The sequence below is a fragment of the Mus caroli genome, unplaced genomic scaffold (assembly GCF_978045245.1).
Source record: "Mus caroli unplaced genomic scaffold, Mus_caroli_1 scaffold_1, whole genome shotgun sequence".
NCBI classification, from domain to species: Eukaryota; Metazoa; Chordata; class Mammalia; order Rodentia; family Muridae; genus Mus; species Mus caroli.
In genome coordinates this window covers 126,325,039-126,352,242 of record NW_028227256.1, presented here as the reverse complement: position 1 = coordinate 126,352,242, position 27,204 = coordinate 126,325,039, and the positions used below count along the sequence as shown (strand labels likewise).

Here is a 27,204-nt window from a genome sequence, read left to right as displayed (position 1 = left end):
TTGTGATTATCTTTGAAATGTTTTTACAGTATTTCATAAATGCATGTTTATAAAAGCAAGAAAGTGAGAAAATATTTCAATATTCAGTAAATTGTCTTTGTGGGAGTGTTGAGAGTCCTGCTCTAAGGTCAGTATACTAAATTAGGAAATAGAAGATAGAACCTGTGGCCAGGGCACAAATAAGGCTTCAGTCAGAACTCTCTCTCTCTCTCTCTCTCTCTCTCTCTCTCTCTCTCTCTCTCTCTCTCTCTCTCACACACACACACACACACACACACACACACACACACACAGAGCACAAGAAGACTAAACATACTTTGTCAGTGGACTAGGAAAAAAACTCATGTTCAATAAAGAGAAAAGAGTGAGGGCATTCATCCATCTTGGCTTTGACTCTATGAAGAAGAGTAACAAAGAGATCCCACTAGATACTTCCAGCCTGACAACACTATTAATGGATTATGAAGCTGTAAGTCATACTGTACTGATTAGAAGATGAAAACTGTGTAGGGCTGTTCTGGACTATTCTCCAACAATGCTGAAATCCTCTCAAGTGAGAAACTATTCTAGAAATTGGCAGTACAACAGAAAACACATTACATTCTAGTGGGGAACAGGGGGCAGAGGGACCATTTTATAATAAACAATGTAAATAGGGAAAATAGTACTTGGCAACTAAACATTGTGCAATTTAAACAATTCAAAAATAGAAGGGATCAAAAGATATGGAGAGAAGGAAGAAGGAGGAGGGTGAGGAAGGGAGAGAGAGAAAAAGGTGTGTGTGTGTGTGTGTGTGTGTTCACACTGGTGATAGTTATAATTTTAAGCCTCAGTTGGGGAAAAGGGATTTTGGAGAACTTGAATGAGATGTTGATCATGTGTATGCATGGATGCCAAGTCCTGCTTAGCCAACTAATGAAGGGAATGACACAGTCCCTGACTTTGGAGCAGAGCTAGCAGGGTATGGACCTCCATGAGTATTGATGGCTGCTTTGGGCAGGAGGCTTGTTTGTATAATATTGTACATATTTTCATGCTCCTCCTGTGAAGAATGTCCTCTCTGGCAAGGTTATTGAGTTCTTGATAATCAGAGACCGCAGGAAAGGCTGAGATCTCAGCAAAATGTTAGGATGATATGACCTTCAGAACAGCCCTTAAGGCTGTGGAAAAGAACTCTGAAAACATGAATTCAAAAATACATTATTTCTTAATTATGCAAATATAAGGATGCAGTATGAATTATATGAGGGACTTCACAGACCTGGAAAAACAGAGATAACTGCACTATGAACAGCTTGCCGAAAAAATACTAAGGAAGGAGATGAAAAGGTTGGGAGTGGTGATTTCAGGGTAAGATCCCACCCAGCTAAGTTTTTTGTTTATACTTACAAAGGCAGGTAGGTTCCTGAGTCCAAGGTCAGCCTAGGGCAGAGCAAATTTAGGTCCAAGAGTGGTCCAAGAGGTAGATCCCACCTAGCTAAGTTTACAAAGGCAGGCAGATCCCTGAATTATTTTGCAATGTTAGAAAAAATAAAATAAATGTACTTGCTATCCTTTTCCTAAGAGTGAAGGGGCTAAGGTCTTGGAATGTTGATTCATGGGATGGTTAAAAGGGAATGTGGAGTAAATGACTAAATCGATATGTAAATTTAAAAGTGGGCTTTGGTCTCCATGAGATGAGTTAGCAGAGAATGATAGCAGTTTATTTTTTTAAGAATAATGACATTTTTATTGTTCAACAAATTAAGTTTTCCTGTTTGTATTAATATTTCAATATAATATTGATACAATTTTGCTAATATACAGACTTTAGTGAAGTTTCCAGATCTATGTCTAAATATGAATGGCCTGTATAAATATAATTAACAAGCTACTAAAAGTAAAAGTTAATAGATGCCATTTGCAATAGAAAGTAAACAGTAAAGAATTTTAGAATAAATGAAATATATAAGCAAGACCATTATGAAGATTTGTAAATGTTTATTGAAAGTATATTAGTTCTTTATGGCAACTGCTATAGCTTGAACCTGAAATAGCTTGTCACGATTTTTTTTTTTTAAGATTTTTTTCCAGGAAGAGATGAGCTGTCTAGAGATCTCTCTGGAGAATGAACATACCTCTTTAAGCGTTTTTCGAACAGGATGTCTGATTTTGGTCAGAAAAATCCATGGAGAGTAAACATAGCTCTATTAGAATATTCCATAGCCCCTTTAGATTTTTTTTTTTCTAATAGGATTTCTGACTTGGTCAGAAATCCCAAGAAGTGCTTGGAGGGCTAGCACAGCTCTTTCTAACAACTTTATAGAGAAGCCTGTCTGAAAAGTGAACATAGATCTTTTAGAATTTTTTTTTCTGGTTTTCTGCTTTTGACTAAAAACACCAAGAATTACTTTTAGAATTTTTCTAACAGGATTTCTGACTTGGGCAGAAATTCCAAGAGTTTTTTTCTAGCAGCTTCTCTGACCTGGATTGGAGCATTTAGAAATTGTTTCTAGCAATAGAGAGCTGTCTTGGGCAAAATGAGTTGACTCAACCAGAGAGAGTTGTCTGGAGCAACAGCTCTCTGGAGCAGACTACAGAGCTAAGAGCTATCTACAGAGAGCTGACTAAAGAGCTATCTTGAGCAGAACACAACCTGTCAGTTTAGACCCACGATTTGACTTCGAGTCATTTGTTTCTCAGCTCTTAAACACCCATTCCTTAGAACCCCTGAACAAGCTGAGGCTGAGCCTTGGCAGATGGAGTTTATAGGAAAAGAAAATTCAAAGCAGAAACAAGATTAGGCATAAAGGCCATGAGTCACATTTTATAAGAGATGGAATGGAAGCCTGTGTGACTACTTGGATAAATTTCTAACCAATCTCATGTATAAAGATTAATTAAAGAATTGAATATGAAAATTTCAGTGAAAATGACCAAGTAATGCCTTTATACATATTATGTAAATGAAAGTATCTTAAAATGAAAAGATGGAATAATAATTTTAAATTTATATTACAATTAAGAAATTCTGCTTACCTACTCCTATTGTCTCACAATAATATGATTTTATCTATTTAAGAAAGTTCAATGTCCTAGGGTTTTTTTTTCTTGTTTGTTTTCTGTGATAAAACACTGATCACAAATCACCTGTGGAGGAAGGGGTTCATTTGGTTGTCATGGATAACAGGTTATAGCTCATCATGAAAACAATCAAGACAGGAACTCACAACAGGAGCTTTCAGCAGTAACCATGGATGGATAGTGCTTACTGGCTGGCTTCTCTGACATACTTATCTAGCTATCTAATCCAGTCCATGACCCCTGTATGGGGATAACACTGCACATAGTTGGTAAGGTCTTCCTATGTCAATTATCAATTAAGAAAATGTCTTGCAAATAGACTCACAGGCCAGTCTAATCTGGGCAATTCCTTATTTGAGGTTCTTTCCCCCATGTGATTTAGGACAGTGTCAAACTGATAGTTGAAGCTAACTATGATATTTAGAATAGAAAATATGACCTTTAAAACAGAAAGAAATTTAACCCCACTGTCAGTCATTTACCATGTTCTTTAGGTGAGTCTACTCACAACAACTTGAAAAGTCCTCTCAATTTAATTCGCTGGCAAGAAACGGGAATTTTGTTTCTGAGTAGTGTCCAGGTAAGTGGTGCAAAGGTGTGTAGCCAGGAAGCCTATGAGAGGCTCTGCCTTGTGTAAGTCCCCAAAGTGAACATTTGTCAGCTCACTCTTTCTCCAATCCTTATTTGTTCTCAAATCCTCAAGAAGAATTGCATTCCAATGCAATAATGAACCTATTCTTCATGGTTCCCAGATACTAGAAAGAACTAGTAAGGACTGTGTCCAGCATCCTAGGCACATGTTCTACTCAGACTGCCAGTGAATTAAAGCTCTGAGGCTCCAGTCTTAAAATACCAGTCACTTTTGAGCAATAGCATTTACATTTTCATCTGCATGGGACCCAGCAAACTATTCACAGTGCAGATGGGAAATTCCATGGCTGCCTACAACTCTTTTTCTAAATGGAAGCAGACTCGTATGGAAGATAGAAAAGGTTGCTCCCTCAGACCTCTGACACTTCCTCACTCTTGTTATTTCTCTCAGCATTAAAATACTTTAAGCAGATAAAAGTGGTTGCGTAGTCACCAACTAATGTGCATTTGCAGCACTGTTGACTCAGCAGCATTCTGAATGGGCTCTGGGTCATGAGGATGCACTATTAAAAGATGCTGAGTTATGGTCATCAGGCTATGAGGACATGCTATTAAGTAATGCTGAGCTATGGTCTTCAGGTCTTGAGGATCTGTTATTAAATGATGTTGAGTATGCTTATTTGTTTGGTTTGCTGATAGACACATGGACTACTCAAGAAAACAAATGCTTCTCCTTTCTTGTCCTCCTAATTGAGTGGCTTTCGAATTTTCTATGCAGGAATTTAAAAAGTACCAGATGTGATTTTACTATACCTATGCTTAATTTAAACTGCTTATAAAGTATTTAATATAATGTTGAAATTCCTCTGATTAACATAAATATTTTGTCCAGCTGCCTACTGCATATCTGAACATTTCTCTTATCAGTCCTTCATATGTGCTATGTATTCTTGGCTCCTAAACTGTCTACCACTGTTTCAACTATGCTACCCTTTAGGAAAACCAGTTGCTATAGTCACACACATAATCTCCTGCGTGATGTTTCTAAGCCCAATGTTTGCCCAGTGACTTGATGTACCAAAGCTGGTATAACATCCTCGGCTATGTAGTTATGGTAAGATACCTGTATTTGCATACATGTCTATGCTTCTTCCACAGACAAAGAAACATGCAATTATATTCCCTAATCTTTTAATTAGAAATCTATTTCTTTAAGAGTCCTTATAGTATTCACTTTCATGTAAAGAGCAATTATCAAAAAAGTGGTATATATTAAGTTCAACATAAAGATTTCCTGAATTCATAATGCATTGTTGTGTTATTATTTACTCAATAAAAATCCAGGCACTGACTTTGGCAGTTGCTGTTCAGAATACCACAATTGAGAGCTCATATTCAGGTCAGGATAGAGGCAAGTACTATATGGAAGATAGCAGAGATGTTCCACAACTTTGCACACTGTCAACCCCTTCCTAGGTTACAAATGCTGTCAAAGACATTCGTTGCTCTAAGGCTACCTTACACCATAGTTCAGCAGCAGAGCACACTGAACATTCATCATATCCTCTCCAGGTCACACAGCTGGTAAGGAGTTCAGGTTTCTACTTGCGTTGTGGGGGGTTATAAGGCCACATGTCACTAGTTCAGGAAAAGACCAGAATTCAAGATCTGAAGTACATCTTTTATTGATTGAAAATAGTTATATACAGTTATAAAGCCAAACAGTTCTCATAACTCAAGAGACATCTAAGGATCAAGAAAAAGAGAAAGAGGGGGAAATGCTGAAGTCAGAGGGTCAGAGCCCATTGGAGGTGATGGCATTGGAGCAAAGCAAGGTGTGGATGAAAAGGCTCCAATGCACAGGCTGAGAGAAGGAGCAGCATGTGCAAATCTGAAATAGATGGAGAAGCATGGGAGAAAGGATGATAGCAAGGGGTAAGAGTAAAGGAGCTGGCAAGGCAGGGTGTAGGTTCACATGTGGTAGCACATAGGGGACTCCGAATAGTGATCTCTTCAACACAGAGAAAACCCCACAAGCTTAGACTTTTCAGTCCCCAAATTCTTCCAACCTCTCCTTTAGGAGGTCTGTGTAGCATTAATATCATGACTCCAAAAGCAAGAACTAAACACATATGGCTGATTTCTTGCTTTCCCTTTTCTGGGTGAACTATCTGCTTAGAAGTTGCACATATTCTGATATGCTCAGAGAAGTGTTCATTCCAGGAGAGACTCCAGTTGTCCAGTGTACACTATGACAGTAGATGTAAAATTGGGAATAAGTTGTTTTCCATTCTCTGCTTGGCCTAATTCTTTTGAAATGGCAAGACAGGGTATAGAAAAGGCAGAACTCCTCACAGTCCAAGAAGAAGTATGTCTATGTTGGCCACATAACAGTCTAATTCCTAATCTATGAAACTCAATTCTTAACTACTAAACTGACTTGTTTTGGACTTTTATTTTTTATTAAAAGCCTATTTTTCTCTCTTTAAGTCACATAGGAGCATGCAAACTTTTAAATATCTTATTTTTAAAACCCTTATTTCTTGTGGCTTGAGTTTGATTCTATACACAGAGAGAGGAAACAGATTATAGAGAGCATGGAGTGAATTCTTCCAAACAGCTATGAGTGCTCTAGCCTATTTACATGGGATAAGCATCTTCTGGGTATACTGTCTCACAAATAGTACATTTCACATCTATGTTACAAATAAGGCCTGTGACAGAGTTTAACTAAAGCAGTTTGGCAGTAGCAACACCAGGAGGCCACCAAAATTCTGCTAGAGTTGAATTAGTTCAAGTGCTTTCTACTGTACCTGAGGGATGTCTGAGACAGGGTATAATTAGATCAAATACAGTCAAATGCAAAGTAATTCATCAGTAGGTATCATATGAAATAAATATACATCTTTTGAAAGTTAGCATTACACACTCCCAAATGAACTTGTGGCCATGTATATCACCATCATTTATAGGTTTATTATCTGTAAGGTCTCAAAGTGAAATCATAATAACAGAAATTTGATACCAGCAAATTAAACTTAACTTGGAAAGATTAGATGACAGGTCTCACATAATACTTGACATACTTTTGTGGGGTTATGTTATTCTTATCACTGAAATATAACCTGCCATTTAAATACTCCATCTAATCTATCTTTATGTAGAAACTTGAGTTTGTTGCAACATGAAGATGTTTACAGAATGCTCAGCCCTGACTTTTTTTTATTAAGGGACATTTGCAAATTGTTAATCTTAAAACATGAGCAATTTACTTAATTTTTGAATATGAATTTAATCTCATTGACTTATTATCTTATGTAAGTTACTTGATTGTCTTATAAAATCTGAAATTTAGAATTGACATGTTAAAATCACAACATTAAACTTGCCATCTAGCGCTGGACTCTCTTAGAGTAGGAACAATGAAAATAGTTTATAAACTCCCCCGTTGTATTAGCCAATTCACTGAGGCAAACTCTCTGGAAACTGCATTCTAATTTAGAATCAAATTAAAATGGGACCAAAGCCAAGGAAGTAGAAAATAATTTATTCTTTTCATTTGCAAAATATTTAATAAATGTAGTATTCTAGCTAACTCAAAACTAATTTACTGTATTTGTTCACTGGAAGTACATTGGAAGTCTAAAAATACAATACTAATTAACATGGGTTTCTTGGTTTCTGAAAAGCAACTACTTCTATATACAAATAAGAATCATATTGTATCATCCACAGAGGGTTGTACAGGTATGATAATGAAACAAACCCAAAGTAAAAGCATGTTGAAAGAAAAAAGAAAATTCATTTGAAAAAAGTCACATTTCCGCATCCTGTATTAACAGTAAATCATTCTGAATATCTATGAATACTGCAGAACTTATAGATGGTAATGTAGCTTGGCTTTTCAGTGAAGAAAATTAATAGGGCTTTAAAGCAATGTTTAGATACCAAAAAAAAGGAGGCAGGATGTGGGCTCCAGGTTGAACTGAAACTCCATCCACCAAATTCACATTTATTGATTTTGTTTGTTTGTTTTATTTGCTTTAGTTTTGCTTGGTATGCTGGTTTGTGTTTGTAAAACAACACTTCTTATGACAGAAACAGATAGGAATCTTAGCTGAGGCATTTGGGTAGTAATTCAAAGGCACAGAGAATGTGTATTCATCTGTTTGAAATACAGCATCTACCTGACCCAGGGGATGCTCATGGCTAGTGGCTTTTCTGTTCTCAGTTCTTATTCCACTTGAAGAATTCTTTGGTCTCCATCCTCTCTGGGGCTTCATTTATCCTTTCTGTATTTCTATTTAATTTACAATGGCTCTCTTCCTTACTAGAGGCTGTATAATGAAAAATAGCTGGCTTTTATATTCAAAGCCTGATACTTTTCACCTAGATTACCACACAGGACAGGTGGATAACTGGGAGGAGGAGATCCCTCCAAAACTAAGTTTGAGCATCATGGAGAATCTAACCTGAACCACCAAAACCCACCTGAGGACATGCCCAGCATCAGTACCTGCTGCCTTGGGCATACCTGCTTCCTTCCTCTCTATGGGATGGCTTTATTTGAGGTACTACTCCAAGATGCTACTAAGAACTGACATACCATAATGAAAATAGCAACTGGATGACAAGTTTCTTTCTCTTGGTAACTGGGAGAAGAGATTCTCTCCAAAGCTAAGCTTGAGCATCTTGAAGAATCTTGCCTGAACCTTAGACCACCCAAAACTCATCTATGGGCCTGAATGCTTCAATAATGTATCTGACAGCTGTCTCTGTTGCAGTTGAGTGCTGAGGTGGGTGGTCTTTCCAGATTATGACAGTGTAGAGAGTTAGAGAACAAAGCAAATATGATGACTCACACAAAAGCTCACTATTTGCCTGCATTTCTATTTCCAAAACACCAAGATGTATCTTGTTTTATAACTTCTAAACATATCAGGTGTCATGCTATAACTTCAAATCAAGACCCACCTTTTTTTTTTTTTTTCTAACAAAACTTTAATGATTTTGGTTCCTACAGACTGGATTGATTTGATTGTAAGAATTATAGTAAGTGGAAATTTTGTCTCTTTAAAAATTCTGATTAGTGATTAAATTATTACTCCAACACAGTGTTTTTCAAACTTCAGTATATCCTAGAATCACTGAGGAAGGTTGTCCAAAAAATCAGATATTGGGGGTCTAGTTCTAATGTCATAATCAGAATTTCCTAGGGTAGAAAAAAATAGTTTTATTGTTCTGAGCTGGACATCCTTGAGAGTAAACTTAAGGACCACATTCAATTGTTTTAAGCTTTACATTGGGGTTATTCATTATTACAAAGAATGCCTGTGATGATAACTTTCCATTTGATATTTTGAGAGTTGAAATTTGTCAAACAAGAAGCCCCTGTTACATCTTGCATTGTATTTCATTAGATCATATTACTGAAAATAGCAGCTTGTATCTCAGGTCATAAGTCCTGTTGAAAGGTGAGATTTAGTGGGGAATGGCCTGGAAGAATTAGCATTGCTTGTGTGAGATAGACTTATACTCTCATTACAATGGATAATACAGAGATGGTGGACATAGGAAATAATGAATAAATAAATAATACATAGACAATATGGAACATATTTCTTTCTTATCCATGTTTACTAGGAAAACAAAGAATCTGATTCTCTAACTCCATATCATGTTGTGGCTAGCATTAAACAGAATTTTCTTGCATATTTGAATGAGCAAAGCTTGCTTATGGGTGTAGACCTCCTTTTTTCTTTTTTTCTTTTCTTTTTTTTCCTTTTCTTCTGTTTTTTTTTTTTTTTTGGTTTTTTGTTTGTTTGTTTGTTTGTTTGTTTTTTGAGATAGGGTTTCTCTGTATAATTCTGGCTGTCCTGGAACTCACTTTGTAGACCAGGCTGGCCTCAAATTCAGAAATCTGCCTACCTCTGCCTCCTGAGTGCTGGAATTAAAGGCGTGAGCCATCACACCCAGCTCCCTTTTTTCTTTTTTAATTAATTTTTTATTTAGTTATATTTCAAATGTTGTCCTCCTTCCAAGTCTCCCCTCTGCAAGCCCCCTCCCATGCCCCATCTCCTTTGCCTCTATGAGGGTACTCATCTACCCACCCAATCACACCTCACTCCTCTAGCTCAGACACTACTGATGATGCCAAGAACTGCTTGGAGACAGGAGCTCAGTAGGGCTGTCCTCTGAGAGGCTCTGCCAGTGTCTGATTAAGACAGATGCAGGTACTCACAGCCAACCATTGAACTGAGTGCTGGGACCCCAACGGAAGAGATATGGAAGGACTGTAGGCCTCCTTTCATAGTTTGCTAGGACTACTTTGGCAGTTTTTGTACAGTTGGCATATGTCTATATTAATCATGGGGATGCTAAGTTCTTTTTTTGTTTTGTTTTGTTTTGTTTTATTGGGTATTTATTTCATTTACATTTCCAATGCTATCCCAAAAGTCCCCACATGCTCCCCCACCCACTCCCCCACCCACCCACTCCAACTTCTTGGCCCTGTCGTTCCCCTGTACTGAGGCATATAAAGTTTGCACGACCAATAGGCTTCTCTTTCCACTGATGGCCAACTAGGCCATCTTCTGATTCATATGCAGCTAGAGACACGAGCTCCGGGGGGTTACTGGTTAGTTCATATTGTTGTTCCACCTATAGGATTGCAGATCCCTTATCTCCTTGGGTGCTTTCTCTAGGTCCTCCATTGGGGGCCCTGTGATCCATCCAATAGCTGACTGTGAGCATCCACTTCTGGGTTTGCTAGGTCCCGGCATAGTCTCACAAGAGACAGCTATATCAGGGTCCTTTCAGCAAAATCTTGCTAGTGTATGCAATGGTGTCAGCATTTGGAAGCTGATTATGGGATGGATCCCTAGATATGGCAGTCTCTAGATGGCCCATCCTTTTGTCTCAGCTCCAAACTTTGTCTCTATAACTCCTTCCAGGGGTGTTTTGTTCCCAATTCTAAGAAGGAGCAAAGTGTCCACACTTTGGTCTTCATTCTTCTTGAGTTTCCTGCGTTTAGCAAATTGTATCTTATATCTTGGGTATTCTAAATTTCTGGGCTAAGTTCTAATCTATCCTCTATCTTGACTAGATATGCTAGTTAGTGAGAATAGCAAGGAACAATAGTAGATCACAGAGGCTAACAAGAACCTTGCCTGGGAGCTCCAAGGCAAGCAGTCATACAGACAGGTGAATGAGGGAACCTAGGAGAAAAAGGATGGTTATTTCTAGCGGAAGGGTCAGGGCAGGCTATGTGGAAAAGAATTCACAGCCTGATATTATTTGGGTAGGGTAGTGGCAAAAAAAGACGTTCTAAGCAGAGAGGGAGCTTGGTATTTTCTATTACATTACTATTGACTTTCAAAGAACACCTCCCCAACTCAAGACTTTTATTGTCCCTAAGGAAACTGTGCTCTCTATCATTCAGGGACATGGATATGTTTACCTCGGTATAGCATGCCTACTCCTTAGCCTTGAAGCCTATAGGTTCAATGTCTGGAAACCAAATGTTTATGGCTAGGTAAGCACTTGCAGTCTTAGGATTCCAAGTGCTTTTGATACATCTTAGCTTTGCAAACTGAGGCTCCATGTCTACATTTCTATTTACTTATACAGTAAATGAAGTAATAACAGTCTTCCCACATAAGGTTGAGAAAAGAATTAAATAGGTTAATGAAAACATTTAAAACTATTTTCATAGCATTTTGAAATACACATTATTAATTATAATCAGGTAAGGTGATAGATATGTTAACTAGTGTATTGAAGCATTCTACCATATAGACATTTATCAAAACGTCATGCTTTACTCCATGAATATTTGAAAAATACAACTTTAAAGAAAATAAAAAAAGAATTAAATAATCTTGCTCATATCAATAAATTATAGCTTTTATGAACTCGATAAGCAACAGTGGGGTGATGCAAAGCCCCACAATTTCCTAGGAGTTAAATATTTATTTTCCATCCTCAACTATAAGACACTGGGCAAGCACTGGGACTCTGAGTTGACATGTATCCCTTTGGGGATTTTGTGTCCACCACTGTTCTCTGGAGGAGAACGTTTCTTTACCTACAGAGTGAAGAGTAACAAAAGAATTTCTTTTGTCACTGAGCATCCTGACAGCTATGGGACAGCATATGAAAGCAATGTGTGGACCCTCCATGGGAACTAAGTTTGACTCCCAGAACATTTATAAAAATGCCAAGTGCTTCTGGTGTCTACTTGCAAGCCTAGTACCGAGGAGAAGGCTAGAGACTCTCCAGGGCTTGCTGGCCAGTCAGCCTAACTTACATACAGAGCTCCAAGTCAGGGACAGACCTTGTTTCAGAAACACAAGATGGATGGGATCTAAGAATTCTGGATTGGTCTCCACATACATATACACACATCTGTTCTCAAATGCATGCCTGTATCACACCCCAACCCCCCCCACACACACACACACATTCAGGGACATGGGTATGTTTACCTCATTGCAGGATACATAATCTACAGTGCTGAAGCCTACAGGCTACACATACACACACACACACACACACACACACACACACACACACACACACACACAGAGAGAGAGAGAGAGAGAGAGAGAGAGAGAGAGAGAGAGAGAGAGAGAGAGAATATTGAGTAATCTATAATGGTGTAGCATCTACTTCTCAAGTACCAGGACTCAAATTCTTGATTTAGGAATAGACAAACAAGAGGAGCTAAGTGATTAAAGATGACTCTAGCACCAAAGATGCCTGCTTTGCATGACCTAGAAACCACTGAGAAACCTAGTACAGTTTCTCATCTTCTGAGTCTGGGTCTCTCATCTGCTAATAAAGCTTATATTTACTTCTTGCAGCTAGTAAAAGAGGAAAGGAAGAATTTGGCTGATGAATCAAGACTCTGAATGTTCACAATTACATAAGAGTCTTTAGTTTAGGAAGAAAAGCAAGAAAGGGGATAATAGAAAGGAGTCTAGAATAGGAGTGGGGGCTTCTTTTTGAAGTGCTTACTGGGTGAACACTAACTCTGTAGAATAGACAATTCTGAGCCATGAGCAAGAGGTCTTATTCTAAGCCCCGCTTCTGCTTATTCAGACAAAGTGGTCAGGAGAGTCTGAGAGAATGTGTATATATATATGATACATACATACATTCATACATATATACATATATACATATACATAAACATGCAAACAGATATACATGTATACACAGATGTGTACATTATACACATATTGTATTTGATGTGTTAAATTTTCATAGACAGGAAGAGATGTCATAATTTCAGAAAAATCTCATAGCAAAAAAACGGTTTAAGCAAAATTTAACTTGGAAAATTTCATTCACTAGCTAGCACTCAGTATGAGTTGGGAGATTGCAAGACCTCCATGGTTTGGCAGGAGGTTGACTAAGAATTGGAATTTCCACAAGCTCAAGTGTTTGTCATCCCTCCCACTAAGTTATAAGTGATATTTATTGAGCACTAAGACCATGCGATCATCTATTGGCTATAAATTACACACTAAAGAGAGAAACTTACACCTAGTGGCAGCCATGGAGACCACGGCACTCTGTATATCAGGGTTGAGTTGAGAGGCAAACAAGAGCTACACATCTCAATTGATTTCTTAATGGGAAGAAAAACGCAAAACTCTGTGGAAGAGAAAATATTATTCAGATTTCACAAGGGTAATAACTTGGCTGTGGGTTTAGTTTATTAAGAAAAACAGTTGTCTTCAACATTATATTGAGGCCAGTGTCTTGGATTCAAGATCTTGATTACTCAAGCACATCAGACCCATAATTATTTGGGAATAAATTATTATTTTATTATCCACTGCTCAAACGGATAAAGGCTTGAATGGTTCTGTAGAGAGAAGGGAAGAGGAGGGAAGATGGCAGGCCTCAAATGGAAGGGTTATGTCTGTATGCTTTGAGTAGGGGGAATGTCAAATTCATGGCTGGAAAATCTTAACTTTAGTCATTCAAAATGACCCGCCTTAACCAATCTGGATTTGACAAACAATCTGTGGAAACAAAATTTTAAGACAGAGAATGATTAAATAAATGACCTGAAAATCATTAATACGTTCATCTCTTAATCACTGAGAACCCACTGTGTTGGTCTTGTCATCACTGTGACCAAACCTGACACAACAATTTAGAAGGGGAAGGATTTATTTGGGATCACAAGTTTGGAGGATTCTGTTTTTGTGCTGAATTTTGTTATTTTAGGACTCACTGGGGCAAGCATCACAGCAGGAAAAGATGGGAAAAACAAAGTTAAGAGATACCCCCGACCAAGAAAACACTCAGTGAACTGCTTTTCCAGTAAATACCAGTCTCACAGTTTTTACTATCTCCCAAAATAGCCATACCCACAATGGGTCAAGCTTTCAAAAGATGAAGCTTCACGAAAAGGACACTTAATCTACAAATCATAACACCTATCACAAAACAGCCATTGGAGAATTGAAAACTCTTGTTCTCTGCTGTTTGTCTGTCTATGGAAAATAGAGGCACAGAAACAAATGTCATAATCTCAGCATAGAAAAGATTTAAGGATATCCTGGTAACAAAAGTAACTGACTTTCAGGAAGCTTTATTGTGATTGTCATGATCATCATCATTGTATAATAATAATAATAACCATAATATATATATTCACGAGCCTGGCATGTTTCTATATGTCTCAGCCTCCTTATACCACTTTTATGAAATAGGCACTAGTTTTTTTTTTACCTTAAAGAGGAAATTGAAATACAGCAGGTTTCAAGTAACTTGTAATTTCAGGTCAAATTTAAAGCACGAAGTTTAATACAAGAATTCATGATAGTATCATTGAATCTTTGAATATGCATATTAATCAGAGCAGCAATGGAAGTCAGGAGGCCAGAGGGGGCAATTCAGTAGAAGGGAAATGGGACACAGTTGGTGTGAAGGCAGAATAGAGAATGATGGAGCAGGAGGAATGGTGATGTGGGTGGGTGTGAAAGAACAGGTAGGGAAGAGAACATGGAGAGAAGCATTGAATCCTAAAGAACTTTGGAAAAGTCGTATGAGAACCTACTGCTGTAAAAGGTCCCTAAAATACATATGTTCACACATACAGAAAGAGTTTGAACTCTTACTGTATCTCTTACATTAAAATGAAGGAAATTTTCCCCTAGACAACATAGGCTCAAAGGCCAGTGATAGAAGTAGCCTCTCTCAGTACAGATTATTGTTACTGTTCTTTGTTACATCCTAGAACATGATGCTAAGATCCAATTGCTAAAGATATCACCTACTAAGTCATATAGTATGGACAAATCAAGCTGGTACCAGCCTGGCACCTTCAGATCTACTAGTTATTCAGCTTCCATGTGTATGTGGGCTTTCTATTATTTTTGTTGTTATTCAAGCCTTAGTCCGTAACGATCTGATAGGATGCATGGGATTATTTCAATCTTCTTGTATCTGTTGAGGCCTGTTTTGTGACCAATTATATGGTAAATTTTGGAGAAGGTACAGTGAGGTGCTGAGAAGAAGGTAATATTCTTTTATTTTAGGATAAAATGGTCTATAGATATCTGTTGAATACATTTGGTTCATAACTTCTGTTAGTCTCACCGTGTATCTATTTTGTTTCTGTTTCCATGATCTGTCCACTGATGAGAGTGGGGTGTTGAAGTTTGTTTGAATGTTTTTGTTTTGTTGTTGCTGTTATTATTGTTGTTGTTTTTAAACCACTGTCTTTGAATCTGCACACTCAAGACTTAGCTCCCATGGCTGACACAGGAGAGAATGGAAACCATCAAATGAAGTTTCCTGCTGACTCTCAGCACAGCTTGCAGCTGCAGGCCTTCCTGTTACCATGGCTCTGCCATCCAGCTCACTCCTGGAGATGAAAGCAGGAGGCTCTCCCTTGGCCTTTAATTAGGAGATTGAAAAATAATTAATTACTAACTTGAAGGTTCCCTGGAAGTTATAGATGATATGCTTTGTGTATGCTTCACTACATTCTCCAGACTAATAACTTTATCTCCTCTATATCCTTCTTTTCCATAAAGTGGTCTATACATCTGGGAAATATTTCAATTAGTGCATTCAGGAGAGGAGATGAAATTAGGAAGTTTAGACAAAGCCAGACTGTCTCATGGTGTGATTACTGTTTTGTGTGGTCGTGGGGTATTTTTATTAATTGTTAATACAGGACACTTAACATTTTATTAAGTTATAAATGTCTGTGTCTAAAATTTCATATACTAATTAAATGTTGAAAATACAAAATAAGTCCCACACAAGGCAACCTGATAGAAATCTTGTAGGAAAGGTTTCATTGGCTTTAAAGAAAACAATGCCAGGTGTGGTAACTCTTGTCTGTATATCTAGTATTCCAGAGCTGAGGCAGGAGAATTTCCATGAAGTACAATCATAATGACAACATTGTCTTATTGCATTGATTATTGCAACAGGGAATTAGCAATCTTCTCTTCTGGTAGACTTAAAAATGAATGTGAAGATACTTTGTAAAATATTAAGCTCTGAATGAGTGATTCTTAGCCATGCCACCTGGAAGAATTTGCTATGGGGAGTTTCCATGCTGTAATTGACTCTTTAACCTGAGGAGATTCACCCCAAGGTGGCCTAAGACAGGATCTCCCTGAGGAAATTCCACAGGGGTGAAAAAGACTGCAAGAAGTTATCATTAGTGAGCCAACATCAGGTCCTTTCTGGCAGGCATTTGCTTTAGAGGCTCAAGAAAGAATAGAGAATATAGCCAGGGAAATGACAGGAAAATCTTCTTAAGCATTCGATTAATTTATGACAGGCGCTTAAAAATTAGAGAGGCCACAACACGGCTGAGCCCCGATAGAACTTTGATTTGTGTAGGAAGGATATGGGGTAATTATTAATGCTTTAAGGGCAGGCTTAGATAAGGAAGACGGAGAAAAGAAATCTGTTTGGCTAAGAGCCAGAGATTGTTCATGGCTTGAAAATACCTTTTAGACTAAGGGATTTAGCTCGTAATCCCAACCAGGACAAAAATAAACCCTGACACAGCTCACTCATTGCTAAGATACAAATCACTGCTAATGTTCAAGGCTTCAGAACCACTGTGCTTTTCTGGAGGGTTTAGAATGGATTAGATTGGAAATTCAACATAATCTAGTGATTTCTCAGTGATACCACATATATATTAAGCCAGACTGTCTGATAATCGAATCCAGGAACTGACTTTTTCTGACAGATTCTCCAGTGATTCCATTACAAAGTCAAATTTGAGGAATACAGACATCTTGTCGCTATCCTTCAACTTTGATAGTCCAACCTAGAGCCATAATTGCATGAGTCCTGAAGTTAGGAGTTACTCCAGTCTGCCCTCCTCCTGGGATACTCAACCCCAGTGCCACTCCACTTGACCTGCTGGTCTGGACCAAATCCGTGAACTCACTTTTTACTTTGAAGGTGATGACATTTCCTTACCAAGAAATTGTTAATTCCACTCTACTGAGAATTTTGCACCCAGTGTATAGGAAACAGTTGGGGGCTGAGGCAGAAGCAACTCAGAGACACAATCCAGGTCTGCTGAATTAGAATCTGCATTTAGCAAGATACTTGGGGGATTTGTCTTCAGTGTCAGGTGTGAAATGTATTACTCTGAAGTTCCATTCCCCCAAAGAACTCCTTTTAGGATGACAGTATCAAGGACAGAAAATCTACCACTTGGACTCAAACTCACTTGAGCATCTCTTTACAGTGTTAACCTCCCATAGGATAGGTACCGACAGTCCTGGTCACCTATCTAATGTCTACTGTGTGTGAGGAGGTGATCTAAGCTTATTTCCTTATGGTGAGTGGAATTGCTAAATTCATTTTACAAGTGAAGAAACTGAGGCAGAAGAGACTAATACTTAACTGTGACAGCAGAGGGTGTTCAAGGACTTTCAGACCAGGTGTTGGAATACAGGTGAGGGATCAATCACCTTAAAATTTCAAAACAATTGCAAATATCTGGCACCTTTCCACAGCAACTGGACCCAAATTCTTATACATAAATCCACTGATCTGCATTTCACTATGCAACAGCATTTGAGAACAACAAGCTTAAAAAGACCACTTCTCTACAAACAACAACATCAACAACAACTACTACAAAAAAAAAAAAACCAACAAAAAACAGCAATGCCCATTTCTTAGTGTCCTCTAATTTGCCCACACTTATTTAATATTATGTTCTAGGTATTGGGCTAAACACGAGAGTAAAAAGAAAGCTGGAAGAAATCTAAAACCTGAATCTTTATCCTTTTAGGGCCCTGGCTGCAATACTGTGAAAGGACTTATCTAGGCTTGAAGAGTTGGAGGCAAAAAGATGCCATCGAGGCTTAGAAGTTATAATCACAGTAATGCCTAGTATTTAAACAAAGTATTGAATCTATGGAAATTGGAGTAAAATTTAAAGTTGCCCCAAGAATGCTCATATTACAACCTGTGGTAATTGAACATTCAGCCACAGTTAGAAAAGGACTCTTGAAAATCAAGGCAAATTTTATTGCCTGTAGACTACATATAGAAGCATTAGCTGAAGTGACTCGTGTTCACCAGGGTTCACTGGCTCAACTAAACTAACCTGGCTTGTAAAGTGACAGCTCCCTTGGATGATCCCACAACATTCAATATTTCTAGTAAATCTTCAAGTTAGTTTTCTCAATGTTGCCTTTAACATGGATCAAAATGGAGACTTCTGTCCCACTGTCTTTCCTGGCTATTCCAAAGCCTCTTTTTTGGATTCATCCACTTTAGATCCTCATTCCAGAAAATAAATGGTGGAGTGTTCCTGGCAGAGATTATCATTTTTCTTCTCCCAAAGATCAGATATATAATCCTCTACTTTCCTTCTTATTCAATATATTTATTCCCGATTCTGCCCTTAAGCGGAGCTATCATATTAACTCTGTGGTAATGTTCAAAAGGTGAGCAGCACAGATATAAAACTCCATATGTAGGTGCCTTCTCTATGGGATAAGCCATTGATGGCAGTAGCCAACAACTTGAGAGTGTACGTGAGAAGGTCTTCAGGAGCTGACATGACCCTTTGCCCATCAAATCTATGGTGATGGTGGCCCTACCTTATCACCTTAATGAAATGTTGCTGTAGATGAGGCAAAGAGGGAGGAAGCCCAGACAAATATGACTGTGACTTTGTAGGGGAAAGACAGTGCTCAGTGTCATACAAGTTTTGTATGCACAACTGAACAGTTCCTCTTTCCGGGGAGCTGGTCCAGCAGTAGAGGAAGTCGCGTGCCGTGTGTCGGGTATCACCATCATGAGGATGACTGGTTAGCAGATAATCTATCTTCTCAGGGCACCATGGCTAGTGCTTTTACTGCTCGTGCATTTGTTCTCATTTCCTTCTCTTACTGTGGTGGGAACAAAGTCTCAGGGACCAGAACTCAGGGTATAAAACTACTGTAAAAGAATAGGTTGTTAACTCTGAACTTCAAACTGAGACCAAACTTCAGACTATGATACTGCTCATCAGGAAATTGAGCTAAGTCTGAGGAAAAGACTTATTCTGATGTGTTCAACAGAGACTTGGCTCTTCATCATCCTAGATAAAGTACCTAAATCACCACTAGAAAACAACAACAGCAAAAAAAAAAAAAAAAGAAATACAAATCTTATATTTCTAATGTCTGTGCTTGTTCAAGGCTTATTGGCACATTTGCTCCCATTTTTCTACATAGTTATGCTAATTACCAGTTTAAACACTGTGATTAAGCTCTATGTCATTAAGTATGTGGATCTGAGTCAAGCACACATAGCAGCTCTGGGGTGGTAATGATGCTTCAGTAGAAATCCCATAGGAACGAATGTTTAAACTAAGAGAGTGATAAGGACAGTCAATATGTTGCAACTATTTGAAGATCTCAAGATACAGGTCAGTAGGTCAAGTGTATTCTTAGAATGTGTACCAGTAAAATCATGACATATCATATATGAATATATTTTTTCCATGTCCTGAAGCTAGAACTTCATATGCAGGAATTTATTTATACTCTTTTATTTACTTTATTGTCACGCGAATGCATAGGTGAATAAGAAAGATGCTCACACTGCACAGTCTCCCACATATTATATAGTGGGAGATGAATCAAATGGTTAGAGAGGAAAGCAAGATAAGAGCAGCCAGCACCTACCTGGCTGGCAGGACCGTGGGCATGGTGTCCACTCACTGAAAGCAGTCACAAGGCAGTCTTTCTTGCATGGGAGGAAACAAGGTCTTACAGTTTCTGGCCGTGTAGACTCTGGACATCTGTCAAAACAAAGAGGCTCTGTCAACATATTGAGGAATAGAAATGGATTGACTTAGAACTGTAGGATTTCATGCAAAAAAAATGTATCTTTTATAGATAATGGAAGAAAGACTCAAGAAAGTGCTGCCCCTTACGTAGGAGGTCATGGCTAGAGGCAGAGATCAAGTCAACTCCAGTTCACTTGATTCAGACACCAATGTATTTTTCAATACAGCAAGGAAAAGGGATGTGGTTCTTAAAATTAAAGAAAGAAAAATGTCAATTGTCAAACCATCAGGGTCAGTTCAAATGATATTTGATATCTTTCAAATAAACAAGTAAAAACATTTTTTTTGTATTTTTCAGTAAGAAACATTTTTTTAGGGTAAGATATGAAATTATTGATGTGCTACAAAAAAAAAGATGAAGATGTAGAGCTAGGTATGGATACACGAGAAGGAAAAGCCATTAAAGTTCCCATAAAATGTCGAGCTTCTCTGATCATTAAACATTTGGAATATTTAAGTAGTTCCTATATTTTCCATAGAACATGGAGGTGGAAGAGACACATGACACTGCAAACCACAGATAACACATATGCATGGTAGCTATCACTAAGCATAGAAAGATGTGAGAGTTGTTATTCCACTGAAAATTAAGTTAATGTGTACAACTGGGAATGGAATTATATAGTCAATCACTTGGAAGAAATAAAGTTCTGATAAACAACATTTTTTCTTTCTTTGATTGCTTTCATGATTCTGAATATTGAGAGTTGAAAGGCACATTTGTCTTCTAAAACAACAAGGGAGACCAAGTGGCATTTTACCATGCAGATGTGAAATTTCCATCTATAAAGTTCACATAAAGTCTAAACGTGTTATGTAGTTTAAAGGAATGATGTTAGTGTCAGAACCAAGTGTCACTAAGTGCTTTGCCTGTGCTCTCACACTTATTTCTGACATCAGTTCAGAGGAATGCTCAACTGAAGGGCTTCAATAATAAAGAGTAAAGCCCAAACTACCTCGAGAACAAGCACTTGAGAAAAATATCATTGTAGGAAAAAAATCACATAGCAAGTCTAACAATTAATAGACTTTCAATAGAAAAAACAAACAGAAACAAAAACAAAAACAAAAGAGATAAGATTATTAGGGAGATAATGGACCAGAACTTCATAATACCACAGGATGGTAATTCAGAACAAAAATTCTCTAGGAGCAACAAATGACCAACATGCAAACACCAAGATACTTCAAATTTAAAGACTTGTGTTAGGAACTAATCATGTTAGGGAAAAAAGGAAGGAAAAAAAGATGTCATCTAAGGAGAAAGAGAATGCTGCTGACATTGGACCTTACTTGATAGAGCTAAACATGAAAAATGTTTTCACAATTTAAAAACTTTAGAAGCAGTGCAGAGAATAGAAGAGGCAGTCTTGTTCAGAGATGGTGTGCTCTACACTATTGGTCCAGGTAGGTAGGAAAAAGATGCAGTTATGGTAAAGTCGGCATCAAAAACAAGAGGCAGGAGCCTGAGGTTTTTGTGAACTGAATCAAGGGGTTCTGAGAGTCTAAATGAAACAGCAAAGAAGGATGCTGTGTCTGACGGCAAGTACTCATGGTTAACTTAATGAGATCTAGAATCACTATCAAAACTTATCTTTAGCCATGCTTAGGGGGGAAACTCTAGATTACATTAATTGAAGTAGAAGACTGACCCTGACTATAGGCAGCAGTCTTCCATGGACTGGTAGTTTAGACTGAATAAAAATGAGGATATGAGTTGAAACACCAGCTTCTAGCTCTCTGCTTTCTGATGGTGGGGATGATATGGTCAGTGGTCTCCAGCTCTGGGCCCATGCCTTCCCTACCACAGTGGACATTGCAGCTTCAAGCTATAACTCCAAATAATCCTGCTGAGCTTACATTGTTTTTTTAAAGCATTTTGTCCCAGCAATGAGACAAATTATGAGTGCACTTTAGATGGCCAGTTTATGCTTCCCACATGTAGAAGCCCTATCCTTCAAAGTGATAGTACTTGAAGGTGTGGTCTTTAGGGTGTGAGTAGTTTATATGAATGAAGTCCTCACAAGAGGACTGGCCTCCTGACATGAGAAGTCTTGTTCCCTATCCCTACTCATTGCCATGTGAAGATACAGCAAAAAGTCAATCAAAAATTAGGAAGAATCCCCTTATTCTATCCTGACCGGACTGTTAGCTTGAGACACCTACTATCCAAGACTATGAAAAATATGCTCTGATTTTTGGTCACTGCACTATGACTTTTTTTTTATTATAACAGTTCAAATTGTTTAAGACAAAGTTCCCAAAAATTTTAATCAAAAGTATAAATATAAGTTACTGGCAGAATGCCCCATGGAGAAGAATGTCATGAGGGTCCTGGAAACAGGAGTCAAGCATTATTGCTTTGATGGATACTAATTAATAGATGAATTATAACTAATAAATAAAAAATCTCATGAATTTCTAAAAATTATTTTATTTAGAATTAAGAGGGAAACAACAAAGGAAAGGAGAAGCAAGAGTACCTGTGTATGTGTGTTCATGAGAATATGAAGGCAGAGCAAGGTAGATAAGAAACTGGTAAGAGGGCTGGTGAGATGACTCAGTGGGTAAGAGCACCCGACTGCTCTTCCAGAGGTCCAGAGTTCAAATCCCAGCAACCACATGGTGGCTCACAACCATCCGTAACGAGATCTGGTGCCCTCTTCTGGAGTGTCTGAGGACAGCTACAGTGTACTTACATATAATAAATAAATAAATAAATAAATAAATAAATAAATAAATAAATAAATAAAAGAAACTGGTAAGATACAATTAGCGACACAGGAGGGGGAGTGAAAGTCTGGGTGCTTACTGCTTGCATCTCATCTCTCTATTGATGAGCTAGGTGAATTATTCTTACATAGTCAAGAGAAAGACATAAGACACCAATTGAAATAGAGGTTGGGCTTATGGGAAATGGGGTATAGAATAGGAAATGGTTGGGGAGGGGAATGCATTCTACCATTGATCCTGGGGTGTTGTTCAATGCTGCAGAGTATGTAATACTCTGATGAAAATAAATTACAGTGAAAAGTGTACATGCACAGAGAAAAAAATAAGTGAGCAATGAATAATAAATGAAAACTTATTAGCGGTATTGTTATTAACCATAATTAATTCAAACAAACCGTTATTAAATGGATTTGCTCAATGAGCAAAGATGTAGGAAGAAGAGATTCTTTAGCATGATATAGTGTCATTGAAACGATCCACTCCAGTAAGCAAATTTATATCACACCGTAGTCAGACAGTAAAAAACACTGAAATCATTCCCAGGACTTTTATTCATACTCTGAGGTCTAATAAAAATAAAGTGAACTGCCATTTATCCTAACCTCTCTGCTGCCTCTCGGGTCCCAGAGCTGGCAGCAGAGTGGTATTTAGGTACGGTGGGAGTGTCTCCAGCAATGCCTGCTCTTCTATACTCCATTGAACATAGAAGATAGATGTAGGGGTCATGTCCACCTGTGGAAAATTCCTCTGGGCATTCAAAGAATACATAAGAAGTTACTGTGATGCTGGCCTTCAAGTTTTCCATATGGGGTGCCCATACTGTGGGGACTCTGCCACTCAAGCAGGAGTCAAAACTACTCTCTACTGGGCAAATGGAAGGAGTTATACAGAGACAAAGTTTGGAGCTGAGATGGAAGGAATCACCATCCAGAGACTGCCCCACCCGGGGATCCATCCCATAATCAGCCACTAAATGCAGACACTATTGCATATGCCAACAAGATTTTGCTGACAGGACCCTGATATAGCTATCTCTCGTGAGGCTATGCCAGTGCCTGGCAAATACATAAGTGGATGCTCATAGCCATCTATTGGATGGAACACAGGGCCTCCAATGAAGGAGTTAAAGAAATTACCCAAGGAGCTTAAGGGGTCTGCAACCCTATAGGAGGAACAACAATATGAACTAACCAGTACTCTCCAGAGCTCATGTCTCTAGCTGCATATGTAGCAGAGGATGGCCTAGTCAACCATCTATGGGAGGAGAGGCCTTTGGTCTTGCGAAGATTATATGCCCCAGTACAGGGGAATGCCAGGGCTAGGAAGCAGGAGTAGGTGGGTTGGGGAGCAGGGAGGGGGGAGGGTATAGGGGACTTTTGGAGAGGAAATTAGGAAAGGGTATAACATTTGAAATGTAAATGAAGAAAACATCTAATAAAAAAAGAGAGGAAAAACAAGCACCTCACTGGGAATAATGCTACCCTCTCTAAGAGGGATACACTCTCTGTGCTCCACCTTTAGGGAACAAGAGAAACATTACTGTCTTCTCCCTGAGAAGATTAGCCTGAGGCTCTCTAGTGTTTTGTGGACTAGGGAAGCTAAGACTTATCCTGAAAGGGTGCCCACTTTCCGGCCCTTAGAATCAACTATTCTCTTGCCCATGAAATTGTGGGTTTTTTTTTTTTTAATTTCTTCTTCCAGAAGGTTTTACCCTTTCCTCCAGAGCACAACTTCCTTTATTTATGAGTGTGTTGTATAAGACTTCACACTTGATCACATTTCCAATTTTCATAAATTTTCTATCAGAGCCTCAGAATATCATCCTTGTCAACCAACAGCTTTTGTGTCTTCTGCCTGTGCAAACGACAAGTTTGATTTTCTGCACCATTTCAGTGACTGACCCACATCAAGAGTCTCCGTACTGTTTATGTTGGAACTTAGGTCTGAGTTCTACAGATAATACCTGTGGCATACTGCCAGCTCTGATTGTCTTGATGAGAGAATTCTGCCTTATTTATTAAAAATGCCAGGTCTTTAGCTCAGTATAAGTTGAAACTACAAGTGAGTCACTTACTATCCCATGTCATTGGAGCCAGAAGGTGAAACAATTTGAGGGGATATCTTCTAAGTTCTTCAGTCATTTTCACATTGAAAGCACAGGCTCAAAACCCAGGAAGATAAGAATTCACTATTCAGTTAGTAGAAAAATCATGGATCCTTGCCTTTGGGGATGATTTCTTCTTCCTATCTGTGTGTATACATGGTGTGCTGAACTTCACTGCTCTTAATACTTGGCACATGAATTTTATTTTGATATATCCATTCCCTTAGACTTGTTCTGGGAGGTTCTGCACACATTGTCTTTCATTCTCATCCTATAGATTGTAATTCCATACCAACATGAACAACATCAAAAGGAGCTAAGAAGTCATGCCAGTTTCCACGTATGCTCTATGCCCATCTCCCTAATCACCCATCTGACTCAGCCACAGCCATATTCATCTTGCTTAGCTGCATGGGGCATATCTGCCAACGTTTTACAGACTAGATATTTAAACACAGCTATTTTTTTTTACTATATCTAAACACAAATGCCAGGGGCTTTCACAGTAAAGGCAGGAAATGCCTTATCAGAAACTTTAGAAGGCTTGGAACATTGTGCTTGTTATCTTTGTTGCTATTATTTTTATTTTAAATGTTAGAACTAGAAAGCATTGAATAATGAACCAACCCCCCAGAAATACCCATGTGAGCTATGACTTCTGTTTTGGTAGCGTTCCGGCTGGTTCTCATTTTCTGATATGATCAGTTTTATTTCTCATACAATGGTAACTTTCTCACCCACACAACTGCATGCAAACAAAAGTGAGACTCAGCACTGTGAGGAGAGGAACATTGTGTCTCTTGGTTGAGGGAGTTTGGGATAAAACACAACACTTCAGCACATTCGTCTCTTCTCTCTAGCCCAATCTTTTTCTTAGGAAACTATTTGTCCTTCCTGTCTCTAACTCCCAGACCACCCCAAGGACTTCACAGGTAACAGAATATCTGTCCAGGTTGACATGGACTATGACACTAAAAAGCCCATAAGTGTATATATTTTTGGAAAGGGCAAGGTGAAGCACACTCTCTATTGCTGGTAATCTCACAGAGCACTCCACTGGAATATTAGCTTCATATTTCTTTTAATGTAATTGACCTCAAGAATTCTAATTAAATAAATTGACTAAAGTCAATGTAGCCTGCTCATGTTTACCAGGATGGTTTAGAGACATACAGTAAGAATGAAAACTTCATGGCTAGTTTTACAGGTTCATTAATAGTACACCTGGGAATCCATCCCATAATCAGCCTCCAAACGCTGACACCATTGCATACACTAGCAAGATTTTGCTGAAAGGACCCTGATGTAGCTGTCTCTTGTGAGACTATGCCAGGGCCTAGCAAACACAGAAGTGGATGCTTACAGTCATCTATTGGATGGAACACAGGGCCCCCAATGGAGGAGCTAGAGAAAGTACCCAAGGAGCTAAAGGGGTCTGAAACCCTATAGGCGGAACAACAATATGAACTAACCAGTACCCCCCAGATCTAGTGTCTCTAGCTGCATATGTATCAGAAGATGGCCTAGTTGGCTATCAGTGGAAAGAGAGGCCCATTGGTCTCGAAAACTTTATATGCCTCAGTACAGGGGAACGCCAGGGCCAAGAAGTGAGAGTGGTTGGGTGGGGGAGTGGGGAGGGTGTAGGGAACTTTTGGGATAGCATTGGAAATGTAAATGAAGAAAATACCTAATTTAAAAAAAAAAGAAAAAAATCGTACATAAAGTAATTAACATCAGCAACACCCAAGCCCTCTATGTCTGCGTGTATTATGTGAAACATCTATCAAAGTGTCTTTCAGCCTGTAGCAAAACTGGAGGTTATCCATTGAAATAATATTTTAGAGTCTCATATACAAAGTTTCCAAAAAAATTACACAAGACCTTATATATAAGACCTATTCTCTAAGCTGTTAACTTCTGGTACTGTGATTTATTTTACCCACAAAACACCTTTAAGCTCATGTTCTAGATTCATCTCTGTTTCTGTAATGATACACTTGATCAAAAGCAATTTAGTGGGAAAAATGGTCTCTTAGGTTCTGCCTTTCATATCCATCATTAAGTCAGGAACTCAAGGAGGAATTTGAAGAAGAAACCATGGAGGAACAGTCTTTGTTGGATCACTTTGTTAGCTGATGTTTAGCTAGCTTGATCAGACAGCCCAAGTCTATTAGCTCAGGTAATGGTGTTGCCCACAGTGGTTTGGACCCTCTAAACCAATTAAGAAAGCAGACAAACCCCTATAGATGTACCACCGTCAATTTTATCTGGGAAAAGCATGAATTGAGACTCCTTTCGTGGGTGACCTTATGTTTTGCCAAGCTAACAGCAAGTCTAACCAGGACAGTCAAGATTTGAA

General features: G+C 38.4%; 1 protein-coding gene across 1 annotated transcript in view; it reads right to left on the bottom strand.

Moving 5' to 3' along the window:
• Thsd7b (thrombospondin type 1 domain containing 7B) overlaps positions 1 to 27,204 on the bottom strand; it is a 938,083-nt gene that overhangs the window by 422,925 nt on the left and 487,954 nt on the right. The window contains exon 10 of the mRNA XM_085840847.1: positions 19,845 to 19,960. Within this exon, the coding sequence (XP_085696973.1) occupies positions 19,845 to 19,960 (116 nt within the window). The remainder of the gene's footprint in view (positions 1 to 19,844; positions 19,961 to 27,204) is intronic.